At 38.4% G+C, this 13,122-nt stretch overlaps 1 protein-coding gene across 4 annotated transcripts in view; it reads left to right on the top strand.

Annotated features, from left to right (window-relative positions):
* PPFIBP2 (PPFIA binding protein 2) overlaps positions 1 to 13,122 on the top strand; it is a 92,872-nt gene that overhangs the window by 68,736 nt on the left and 11,014 nt on the right. For 2 of the 4 annotated variants that reach the window (XM_069016562.1, XM_069016561.1), the window contains 11 exons: positions 681 to 860; positions 2,280 to 2,372; positions 4,828 to 4,936; positions 6,393 to 6,425; positions 8,079 to 8,140; positions 8,634 to 8,709; positions 9,781 to 9,878; positions 10,057 to 10,121; positions 10,377 to 10,445; positions 10,843 to 10,903; positions 12,937 to 12,978. In XM_069016562.1, the coding sequence (XP_068872663.1) occupies positions 681 to 860; positions 2,280 to 2,372; positions 4,828 to 4,936; positions 6,393 to 6,425; positions 8,079 to 8,140; positions 8,634 to 8,709; positions 9,781 to 9,878; positions 10,057 to 10,121; positions 10,377 to 10,445; positions 10,843 to 10,903; positions 12,937 to 12,978 (888 nt within the window). The remainder of the gene's footprint in view (positions 1 to 680; positions 861 to 2,279; positions 2,373 to 4,827; positions 4,937 to 6,392; positions 6,426 to 8,078; positions 8,141 to 8,633; positions 8,710 to 9,780; positions 9,879 to 10,056; positions 10,122 to 10,376; positions 10,446 to 10,842; positions 10,904 to 12,936; positions 12,979 to 13,122) is intronic. The other 2 variants (XM_069016563.1, XM_069016565.1) reach the window with 2 other exon arrangements.

The following is a 13,122-nucleotide window of genomic DNA, read 5'->3' on the forward strand; positions in this document are numbered from 1 at the left end:
TGTGTACATCACTGATACACAAATCCAAGAAGCTGGCCAGCAAACTGGTACTCCTTGAAATAATTACTTTTTCTTCTGTGTTATCCTCCTGATTTCTCCTGCATCTGTTGCTTAACTCCTCCTCCGTATCAAGATCCTGCCCAGATAGCAAGAGAAGTAATGGAGTTATTTTTCTGCTCCATGCTAGACCTGGAAGCAGAATTACTTTGCTAGTAAATTCTGTGTATAAATTTTGAAAGATTAGACTATGGCCCCAGCTGAGCACTTTGCAGTTTCTTCCTCCTGGATGATTTGGAAGTGCAAATGAATGTAATCAAGTCCCATTTCAGCAAAAGTGTACCTCTGAGCCAGCATAATAAAATATGATCCAAATTTTCTTTCACATGACTGTAAAACTTGCCCAAAAAAGTTTCTGATCTTAACTTCAGAGTCAGAATCATGACTTAGTCTGGAATGTAGATTCTGTTCCATGTGATCTGTGGCTTTCTGCAATATTCCAGTTTTATGCTCATATCTACTTTATCAGAAAGGAAACACATAATCTGTCTTCTTTTAGTTTGCCTTTGATGTGCTTCATGTAGTTCTTTGTGCTGCAACTGTAGAAATACATTCTTTGCATCATTTTTTTTCTCACTTATTTTTTTTGTCTTTTTTTTTCCCCTTTCCTCCCTTGTTTTCAGTCAGTAGTGAACCTGATCAGTGATCTACAGGAGCAGATGTGTAGACTGCAGCTGGAAATTAATAGTAGAATCCAAGAAAGAAAGTCTCAAGATAGGAAACCAGACTTGACCCCTAATGGTCCCCAATCTGGTGCAAGATCAGTAGAGACTCTGGGCCAGAAGAATTGTTCTCAGTGTGATGTACGAGAAGTATCCCTGGGCAGAAGCCTCTGTATTGCCTCTTCTCTCTCTTGCAGAAACTAAATTCCACTAACCAGAGCTACCTTGGGAATGTTTTGGCATTAATCTTTGTGGCTTTCCTTAGCATAGAGTGCGAGTGCCATAAAAATGACCAGAAAAAAAATCCCACCCCAGACACTCCACCCCAATTGCTGGGACCAATTTGGTCACCATTGATGGCTGCCTACTAAAGCACAAAAAACCCAATCACCCCTTTCAGCTTTTGCACAGTTTCCATTTCACTTGTAAGTCTGTAGTGCTGGTGCAGTGTGGGTGTTTTGGGTTTTGGGGTTGAGCTTTGTCTGATGTGCAGCATGCTGGCATGGTTTGGTAGTTTGCTACTTTTCCTCACTGTGATGCCACCCCAGCTGTGCTTGATGATGTGGCCTAACCAGACCTCTGAACACATATTCTTGATTCCTGGATATCTTAAAAGCTTAACACAGGTATAAAATAATTTCAGCTAAGGCTCCCTGACGTGTACCCTTTCTTTTTCTAATGATAATATCAAAGTGAATGAAAAGAGCCACAATAAAAATAATCTGCTTGTCCTTTTAAAATAGCAAATCCAACACAGTTTAGTTTATTCCCTGATATTAGCAGAATTTACATAACAGATCCTGGTTGTATTTGATCAAAAATATGTCACATGGCAAAACAAAAGCTATTTTGCATAAATGGCTTAATTTCACTGAAGGTGGACTGATACTGGTATGCCTAGAAAAGACCATTTTAATATTTGCTTTTAATTCAGATTGGTTTAGTTGCCACATCTCTTTGGTTAAAATTTGGATCCCCAGAACTCATAAGTAATCTGCTTATATTGTGAGGGAGTTTTTCAGTAATTTCTCTCATAGGTTTTATATTACAAAAATAACTATTTTGTGTGTTACACCTATTTTGACAGTAGTGCTGTTATTTCTGGGCTTGTGTTTGTGCAGAACTGCTTAATGGACTATTAGAACTACAAGGTGTAGATTGGAGAAATAATCTGAGAATCAAATCTGGGAGTCATTCAAAATAAATCCAAGATGTTAGTGAGGTGCTTAATGTATGTACTGCACAGGAGTCCAAAATTGGGTTACTCCTCTGAACTTTTCCTTTCCTCAGTTCATTTTAAGACATTTTGTCTTGTCAGAGTTCCATCAAGGATTCAATAATATTGTCCTTTAGAATGAGCAAGATACAATTCTTGAATTGTATCTTGGATATGGGAGAAGGGACATTTAAGGGACAGCTTCTTAGAGTAGGTCACAGTTTTTAGTGTGGCAGTTCAGTGTTCAGTACTGTGTGGTTCATGCATGATCTGAAATTCAGGACTAGGAAAAATTAATATCTGCTATAAAAGCCTTACCTTTAACTTCTGTTCTTCCTCTGCAGGGTTTGCTACAGGAACTTCGACACCTCAAAATTAAAGTGGAAGAACTGGAAAATGAAAGAAATCAGTACGAGTGGAAGTTGAAAGCAACTAAAGTAAGCAGAATACTTGGCATTTTCTAACGCCAGGCTTCTGTCAGCTGGGAAGGGATATGCTCCACTTCTCATCAATATTTACTTTTCTTACATTTACCTTGTGGCAGGGTAACTATGAAGTCAAGTTTTCTTTGACCATCTTTGGAATACATACTTCGGTTTGAAGGTCTTGTAGCCTCTTTTGTGCCTTTTGCTCCCTCCGTGCAGTTTTCAATTGTTGCAGCTCTTATTTTAAGAAACCACAAAAGGCATTTTGACTTGCAAAGATCTGCTCAGAGCAAAGGCCTCTTTGAAGGCTTCCCTGCCTTGATATGTGCAATGGTGACAAGCCTCTGTGGCATATACTTTCCAGCCTGAAGAGACATGCAAAGTTTGTCGGGTGTTTGCTTACTATGGCATTTGTTTTCATAGACATTAAGCCCAAAATACACCATTAGCTCATCTGCTTTGACTTTGTGTATATCAAAGTGCACAGCTGCCTTACATTTCTGTTGACCTTAAATCCTGCAAAGCTGTTGGATCATAATCTGGAGAAACTTGACATGTGAAACATTTAATCATTTTCCCCAGTAATGAATTTTTCTAGTGGAACATTCTCACCGTTATTTCTAGTTTGAATTTTTAGCCCTTTTCCACTGGGTTAAAAAGCACCATACGATTTTCCCTTGTTGTGCTGTAATCACATCTCCCTTCATTTGTTTAATAATCCCTGTTCATATGAATGACTGACTCTTGAGTTGTGGTTGAATCCTGGAGAAACATTTCAAATTATTGAACTGAATTTTCTATTTAATGTTTGATAGCTTGATCCAGATGTGACAAACAGCTATTATTTGTATTAGCATTTCTGTCTTTTGAGAATTCTTGGATGCATAACAGAATGTTGCTGTCATGTCTTCTTTCCTAATAAGATAATAGTTCTTCAATCCACGAAAATGTTTTCTCTGACATGGTGGAGATGAACAGTGTTTGGGAAAATATTTTCTCAAGCAGTGTGTGGCCAGCTGCCAAAACAGATAGAAATTATGGAAAAATGTAGGAGCAGAATGAAAATAGGAAAGAAGAATCATAAAACCCACTGAGGGAGAGAAGATGCAGGACTGGAAAGGAAGAAAAGTACAAGGAAAGAGAGAGGAAGCAGAAAAATAATCATAGAGATGACAGGAATTAGATATTAAGGGAAATGAGGGCATTTGAAAAAGCTCTGAGATCAAGTAGACCAGGGGAGGAAATCCAGATCTGGTATTAAGAGGTCTGCAAGATTTTGTCTTCCTGTTGTTGCAGCTTCTTAGATGAGAAATCGGAGTATCTCCATGGCTGGATATAAAAAGCACATTAGTCAGTGGGAAGTGCAGGAGCCTTTCAGAGATGCAACAAGGCAGATTTTTCTATTCCACATGGGATTTTAGGCAGAGTGGTGACATTATCCTGCAATCCAAATGTTTGCTTCCTGGTGAAAATAAGTGTGTGTGTTAATTAATCTGTTTCTCCCTATTTGGATAATGTTGTTTCGTTGTTTGCATTTTTCCTGCTTAATTTTACTATTTTGAGAAACTGGTCACATGAGTGACTTTTTTGTCGTTGTTGTTTCTTTTTGTCTTCCTTTCCCCCCTCCCTTTTTTTGGTCCTTTATCTGCAAGGAGGCTTGGTGTCCTTTTGCAGGGCAAATGCAGAATGATGACACACAGAGGTTTTGAGACCTCAGAAGAAAATCTTACCAAACTGCTTAGTAAAATACGCTGTTAGCAGTTTTTCTCATAAATACAAAAACCAGATTAAAATCACTGTATTTCAAGCTGAACAATCACAGAATTCTTCTCCCTCTGTCTTGTTGAGGTCTTTAATGTGGGATTTTCTATCCAAATCTAGTGGCAGCCCAAAACTGCAGTAAATGTAAATGGACGCTGGTATTTTGTTGCATGTGTGTGGTTGTTTTCTAGGCCGTGCTTTCCTTCTATCCTACTTGCTATTTTGAGGATGAACAGTTTTGTTATCCCACTGAGAAGGCTCAGCATTAATAGATTCTCAGCTATACTATTAAGTAGTAACTAAGATTAAAAATGACCAGTATCTGTTTAAAAATCCTTTGATATCTTTTGATGGTCTTCACGCCAAGTTTGAGTTCCCTATAACAGTCATTATTATTATTATATGAACAACTTTGTAGGTTTGAGAGCTTTGCAGAGTTTCCTTACCTACATAAATCCTTGAAAGCGCTATCTTTTTCTGTGTCTGTCTTCTCCAAGAGCTAATTGCATTGGGAAAAGTGAGCTTCTCTAATAGGAATAGGATAACACAGCATAAACATATATAGTTATTGTAGTGTTTATGAAATATCCTGAGCTGGTGACTGACCTCAATCACGGTGTTACACTCAGACATCTTCTAGTTCCTGGGAAAGAATCACAGACAATGGGTGGGGAAGTTATTCTGGGTTTGTTGTGCTCTCTTTTAGGCTGAGATAGCCCAGCTCCAGGAGCAATTGGCTCTCAAAGATGCAGAGATAGAACGCTTGCAAAGTCAGCTCTCCAGGACCTCCTCATACACTGAAGTGGCAGAAAGAGGTAAGAGGAGGGGAATCAAAGCTAAAAACCCAAACCCCTACTTTAACTTTGCTTTGGTAGCAGCTTGGCACAGGATTTCAAAGGAATACAAGGAGGTACAAGAATGAATTACAGAATTTACTTTGGGAGGAAAAGTGCTGTAAATTAATTCTGTGTCCCGGTAGAGGCCTTTATTGTGTGAAATTCTGTTCCAATCTAGAGGCAGCACAAATTGAAAGAAGTATTCTCAAGGCCCTGGAAGTTTTTCTGTTGGTATTTTATTTATAAATGTAAAGAGTCATTGTAGTTCAATGGGAATTCATTTTTTGGGTTTACCTTGAAAATTTCTTTGAAAAATCTTTAAGGTTCCTGGTTTCTAAGGGGAAAAAAAGTCACAGTAGTAGCTAAGCCTAATGTTTCAATGCCCAAACATTCTAAAAGAGAGTCATCGTTTCCTTTCTTCATGACTATGTGCAGTTCAGGCTCGCTGTCCCATGAAATGTTGGACCAGATCAGTGTCCCTTCTAGCCTGGGCTGTTTTAGGATTCTCTGACATTGCAGGTTTCTGGTTTAAGCCTGCCCTGTTGACACAGGTCATTGGCAAACAAACCAGTTTGTTTAGCCTTTGGTCTCAACCAGTGGTGCCACAGTTCTCTGAAATATTGACCCCCTGGGGCTCCTGCCAGTTGCTGGGCCATGAGAATATGGAATTAGTGACCTTCCTCCTCTGCAGCACAGACACTCATCCACGCAGGAATATTTGTGTGTAGTTCACCACAGTGCATCAGCTTTGCTGCACTAACAACTTCTGTGGGTGTTAACTGAGTGTTCCCTTCCAAAGACTGCCCTGGCTGAGATGTGAATGTCCATGTGCTGTGCTTCCTCCTTCCCAGGGCTTCCCAAGAACCTTCTCTGGTTCATTCTACTGAAGATTTAACATCTCCTTGTGCTGATTTCACTCAGCTGTAGAGCTTGTGCATGTAGAGAGCTGCATGTCTAACCAGAAAATTTGTTTGCCTAACAGTCGTGCTTGGTAGAGGAACCCTTCTACTGATAGAATTTTGTATTTTCCATGAGATTCCCAAATAATTTACGGTATTTCAAAGGAAAGATAGTGGTATGACAGCAAATCTAGAGCTCAGCAGCGTTCAGCTTCTAGAAGTGTGTCCTGTCCACGTTGAAAGTGGGTGAAACTGTCCTTGAATCCAGTGCCAGAAGAATCAAGCCCTGTACAGAATCTGTGGGCTACATTCAAGGAAAGCACTTAGACTGTATTTGAATGGAAACAGTAACAATCCTTCTGCAAAAAAAGTTACTGCTTTATCAGAATTTTAGGTGGTCTTCTCAAATAAAGTTGAAAAATAATGTCAGTGTACTTGTAGCATGCTAGAATGCATATCCTAATTACATTGCAAAATTGATCTAATATGTGCTTTTTCTACATACTTTATTTGACTCTCACCACTTACCATCGTAGAGGAAGTTTATAGGAGAAGGCTAAAAGAAAAACGTAAGCCCTGCAATTCCCTTTTGCTTTATCTCACTGTTCTTTCACACCGACTGTAACTCAGATGCATTCTGCAGCAATAATCCCATGTTTGTTTAGATTTGGCTGTCTACTTGTAATACACACAAGACACTGCTTTCACTGCTTGCAGCAAGCAGGCAGCTCCTTGCCCTGTTCAGTAAGATTTCACTTCAGAAATGAAGGTCAGAGGTTCACAAATCAAGTGGTTGGACTTCAAAGGGATGTTGTCAAGGTTAACAGAGCCAAAACTTAACATTTTATTTGCACATATGTAAACCCCATTTAATATCTGGAATGATGGCTTTAATTGAAAGCCTTTCTCTTTGGAGGGGCTTTTTTTTTTTAATCACTGAATTAAATTTAAAAAAAAAAGTCTGAATAAATGTTCCCATGCTTGATGATGTTAATGAATATTGTAAGTAAAATTTGCTTTAGTGTGCTTAAATCTACTTTGACACCAGTCCTTTTTGAAGTCTAATATTTATAAAGAGAAATTAGCAGGACTGAGATTTTTTTAAAAAGTCTTCCAGTTGCTTGCACACTGCCTGCTGGCTTTAGTTTTTGATTTGGCTGTGCCTGTGCATGTCCTGTGTCTCTTCTGTGAGAAAATGCCTGCGAGGTTCATTTACATGCTTTAAAACTTAATCATTGCAAGGTGTGCACTTTCCAGAATCCCTGCAATAAAAACTAATTACAGCTTTTTCAAGTAGTTTAGCCATGACATTGTATGTTCAACATTCAGTTGTAAAACCTTTTTTCACAGATGCTCTCTGGCAATATTGATTTTCTTTCCCCTCTCTCCCTTCATGCCTGCTGCCATATCTGTTTTCATGGTTTTTTGTGAACAAGTGGGTCTGGTTTAATGTCAGACTATGAATTCTGCAAGTGGTAGTTACAACAGATGAACTGTTTCAGGTTCTGTCTCCATCACGCTTGGTTTAGTCAAGAAGTGGGACTATCATATAGACAAAAATGAGAGGTTTGGTTCAGCCAAGTTAGGACATGATTAACAACCTCATACATTTTCAGAGAGTGTGTTTTAATTGACTGTAACATTCCTGGATAACCTCTGTCACTAAACTGTGTGTGAGGAAATTCTCCGTTAGCTCGTGATGTAGATTTTAACCTAGTTATTCATACTGAAACACTTAAGTAAATAACCTTTTACAGAATTTCCTTGTATCAAACCAGTTTTTTGTTATTTTTCATTCCCAAGTTCATGAATGTCCTTTAATTGCTTCTCATAAGCGGCCAAATATTTTTTCTCAGATGGAATATAATTCATTTTCAATCCCACTTAAAATTATTTCCTTAAGTATATAACAGCAAACACACTCTCATCTTTTGCAAAACAAGAGTCAATGTTTCTTTTCATTTCCACTGCTTGACTTTCATAGTTTAAAATATTATTATGTAGTCTTTTGTAAGCAAAACCAGGGTGGTTGTGTTGTGCAATGCTTTTAACAGCTCAGCTTCTGAAAAAAATCTACATGAAATGTAGTTTAGTAGTGCACTGGCCATGCCACTGACTTGGCTTTGGTTACTAGTAAGAACATAGGGAGAGTATCCCAAGACATCTATTTACAGTAAATACAGCAAGTTTATTTCTCTTACAACGTTTTTAAACATTTTTAGACCAAGAAGTTCAACGGTTGAAGATAGGAATGGAGACCCTATTGGCTGCAAATGAGGAAAAGGTGAGAAAATAATCCTTGTTCTACATATTAAGAATGAAATTATGGGTTTGAATCTCTGAACTCTTCGAAATAACACACTTCCTATAAGGACTAAATTAGAATTGTAATTTTTATGGTCATAAATCAAGCCATGGGATTTTCCTGTATGGTGGCACACTCATATATATCGAATAGACAATAATACACATCCCTAAAAACTTCCTTTAGTAAGTGGAAAATCCAGACAGGTGACATTAATTCTGGAGAACATTAATGTGGCTCAAAACATTTATTTCTCAAAAAAGCTGTAATGTCAAACCCCTCAGGTTTCCTTACATCTGTAATTTCATATTGTCCTGCAAATACTGTGTACAAAGGCAAATAACATTCCTTACAAGGCATGTGAGAGACTTGAGCCTGTTTTCATGAAAATCACAGAGATGTAGTACAGTGTTTCTGTGTTTAAAAATGAAGGATTTTAAATGTGATTTTATTTATTTAATGTTTTCCACAGGACCGTCGAATAGAGGAGCTGACACTACTGCTAAGCCAGTACAGGAGGGTCAAGGACATAATGATTGCAGCTCATGGTAGAACGTCTTGTGAATAATTTCCTGATTTTATTTCAAGTTTGTGTGGTGTTTCCTGTGACCACTATGACCTGTGACCATTAGCCAGGTTTTACAGCATAAAATGGTATTAGGAGAACTCATTTCCCTTCCACTAGGGAAAATCCTGACAGCTGACGAGACAAGTTTTGTTTGGAAGGAGAAACTGAAAACCCACTTTGCTCTGCTGCATACAATTCTGTGTATTTTGGTTCAAAATCTGGGGGAGGTTGTGGGGGAAACCCCTTTGTCCCATTTCTCATTTACACTGTAGGAAGTGGTGTGGGTTTTAGGACAATCTCATTTTAGGTTGCCACCATACTTTTGAGCACTGAATTTAACCTGGGAAACTTGACCTTCTGAAAGGACAGTTTTGTTCCATGCACATCATCACATTAACAAGCAATAACAATATTTTTAGGCCTTGTATGGCAGAATGGAAACTTGTGTTAAACACACAAGAATAGGGAAGGAGAGTAAATCTCTCTCTGAATATTCATTAAATAAATAACTAAAAAGGAGCAAGGAAAAAGCCATAATGCTCTGGATTATTGAGCTGATAGTGCAGAGAGCATGGTGGATGGTGTTAATGTACACTGGCTTGGATACTCCCTAGAGTGTAAATAAAACTCAGTGATGCTCAGCACAGTAAAACAAATAAACACCCCAAACACAAAGCTGTGTGGGACCTAGAGCATATACTGAGATCATCCACGCTGGGAAGTGTACTATGAAAGACTGAGAGTAAGAACAGAGTATCAACCTCAGCTTGCCCCAGAACACCAAACTGTGAATTGCAAGCGGTTCAGAAGCTGCCTCATCAGCAGCTCAGGGGCTCCCAGAAGAGCACAGCGTGCAGCTGGAAGTGGTGAATGTGTTGTTCCAATATAAATCAACTTGGTGGGAAGTCAGACTGGTGGGAAACTACAGGCATCAGGGAAAGACTGGAGGGGAATTCAGAGACCGAAGAATTTAGACTGTCTGAGATGGCCCTAAAAGTTTTTTCTTTACCAGTTTCTCTCCCTTTCTACTTCTACTCTCTAATGCTTTCAGGCTCTTCTGTCTCTGGTGGCAGTGAAGAGGAACTCGAGGCAACTTTAAGGAAGTGGAATCTTTTGAATAACTCTCAAGGAGAATTACTGAAAACAGAGGTACAGATGTTTCAGAAGCAGGTTCTACTGTATAGATGATTTTTGGCTCTTGGTTTCTCTGTAGTAAGGTGGATGAGGGTTCAGCCCTGGCCAAATTTTTGTATTTTTTGGTATGGGCACAGCAGATTCAGCATCAAGCACCAGAGTTACAGGCTTGAAACTCTTGTATTTTACCCAGGCCTCTGCAGGAGAATTGTCACCAGCTGTGCTCCCTCCAGTGCCACACAAAGCCATGGAAATCAGGCAAGACCTTTCTTTCTCATGTTTCATGTGGGTTGTCCTAAATTGTATTATTTAGACTGTTTAACTGTTGGCATCTTGTCTTGACTGTTCTTGGTTTGCTGTAGTTTTGGGCACTTGTGAAAGCTGGGCTTGTCATGGAGTCTGCAATGCTTAGCTGTTTAAGGTTTAAATTATAGCAATAAATCAGCATTTTTATATATCAGAAGATACATGTGCTGTAGCCCTTAAAACCATAAAATTTATTTCTATTTTAAGTGGAAGCATTCCAGTATCTTCAAGTAATTTAACCTCTCCACAAGAAGAATCTTTGGAAATCACGAACAGGTAAGAAAGAGTAACTGTCATTGAAATGTAAAACATTTTTCCTTTTTAAAACCCCTAAATGGTGCACATTGCTCACAGAGAGTTACTGCTGTGCTTGTTAAGAGCTCTAAAGTCACCTATAGATACAAGGCTAAAGCTGCCTATGGGCCTGGCTGTCTTTTGCTGCTGATGAGAGGATGTCTTGTTGCTGTTTCTGACTTCATCTACTGCAGTTTTCAATGCCATGATTTTCAGACTAAAAATACAATAAAATAAATGAATCTCTTAATTCTGAGCTGTGTTTTATGCAGACATTATGTGATCTGTACAGCTGTTGCATCAGATGCTGGTGATATGCAAAAAAACCATGTTGTATTAACTGCTGATTTTTTGCCTTTCTTTTTGTCGCTTTTTTCAGGGTTTCACAGAAAAAAAAGTCAAGTAGTTTAGAAGACTTGCAGAGTGAGTCCTTGGAAAAGGTTGGTTTATTTGTTATCACAGCTTCTGGTGTTTAATGTCACAACTAAAAGACAAAGATCCAGTATAAATATTCGTTTTGTTTCACATATAATAACTTTAACCACCCCTAACTCTCTGTGTGGGGAAAGAGCCCTAGTGATAAAACAGTTCAGGTTCGTTTTCCACCCCATTGCCAAGCTGGTTGACACACCCATATGGACACACCTTCAAAATCAGTTTTTCCCCTGAGAGAAAAAAAAAATATTTAAGAGAAATACAAGAAATAATGAGAAGTCATTTTGTTAAACTGCAGTATTATTTTGTTTATAGGTTTTTTTTAAATATTTTTTTACTTCCAAATCACTAAAAATAGTAAGGCATCTAATCCTGAAAGTAGCTAAATGTTGGGACTGGGTATTTCCACATAGGATTCCTTTTTGAGTGTTTGCATGTAGCTATGAGTGCAGTTCCCTTAGCTTTCTATTACAAATGACAGTCCTGAAGATGGCAGTGATGCAGCCTTAGTTAAAGCAGCAGGAGCACTGTTGATACTTCAAAGGCTTTAATTCCATTCGGGAATAAAATGTCCCAGTTTGCAGAGTCTTGTTACATTGTGCTCCAGAGTCTTGTTTTGTCATTTTGTACACTGTTATTTTGCTACACTTCTGTAATTCGGCTTTTTGACACTGTTGTTGCTTTCTGTACTCAAATTAGGCCTAATACCAGGGCACCTGCACCCAGTAATGCCATTTAAACCAGATGCCAGTACTATGATAGCTCCAGTTGTTGACTTTAAAAAATGTTTTCTTAAATATTCTAGTATTTGTCTTGAATTGCTGGAGATGACAGTGACCAAATAGAATGTGTGACGTTTGTGCTGCATTCATTTCATTGTGGTCACACATATGTGACAAATCAGAACTAACATTTCATTCCATGAGGAATTGATGAAGGTCTTCTTGTCATAACTCTTAGTTATTTTCTTGTCTTAAATCAAAAATATGAATTTGTCTCTGTGATATGCTGTGATAAGGCTGTGCCTACACATTTATGCTGTAAAAGTGCTCTACCCATAAAATCAGAGTCCATAGAGGAAGAACCTACCAAGGATATGAGAGAATTGTAGCAAGCCCTCCCCATGTTGAGCAAGGCATTTGAATTGTGTGCCCTAATTTAAGCACAAGGCCTCTTAATGAAATGGCTGAGACCTCGCTGTGTGTATCAGTGAGTGGCTAAATGTGAATATTGCAACCAAAACTAAGGCCCTGAAACCTTGTTTTGCTGACACAGCATGACAAGACAGCTTTTTGCATTAAGTCCAAGAGAACCTGTGCAAGCAGCACTGTTTGCTGGAGTTATTCTGCCTTGCTCAAAGCTCAAATTCCCATTGCTTCCAGCAATAATAATAATAAAATAATAAACCACATCGGTGTCCCTGACCTAACCGTGGTGGAAGTTTTATCACTTGGTTTCTATCAGAGCTCTTTATGATTTCAGCTGGATCCATACAGGATTGTGTGTGTTATTTTATGTCAGTTGTTTCCATATTGGTCTAAGTGTTAAATGGCTGTTATGTTCCCAGCTCAAAGTAAGTCTAAAGGGACCACCCAGAAACCTGAAAATAGCAAAATTCCTTTGATCACAACAGAACTTAAACAGGAATTTTGTAGAGCGGGGAATGAATAAACACAATTAGTATTAAATGTTAGATTCAAATGTGTCTTGGGGTGACGTTATGATGTGTATCCCATATCGCTGCCTATGCCCAAAATTAATTTTTGTGCCTTTCTGTGCCTCTAAACTGAAGAGGCACACACATCATAACGTCACCCCAAGACAAAATGAAATGAAGAGGTAACAGTCCTTGTAATATATTGTCCATACACTATATTGTAATATATACACTATATTGTAATATATTGTCCATACACTAAGCAGCACCTCTATAGCAATAAGACTGCATTTGATGTTCCATGTATGTATGTCAATACTAACATTTGTCTGTTGCTTTTTTCCATAAAACTTTGAAATTGCCCTCCCTGAAACTCCGTAGTATGTAGATGGAAAACCAGCACAGCCTGTTGTAGAACAAGAGGTATATTAAATGCAACCTTCCCTAACAATTCTCTGTTGTGATGTGATGTGCTGTGATGGTATGAATGGGTTTGCATTTTATACTCCTTTTGTCTTTAAAATGTTTGCATAGTTCCAGTGCTGACAAACAGAAGGGGGTGAGGAT

This window comes from Aphelocoma coerulescens, chromosome 5, assembly GCF_041296385.1.
Source record: "Aphelocoma coerulescens isolate FSJ_1873_10779 chromosome 5, UR_Acoe_1.0, whole genome shotgun sequence".
NCBI lineage: Eukaryota > Metazoa > Chordata > Aves > Passeriformes > Corvidae > Aphelocoma > Aphelocoma coerulescens.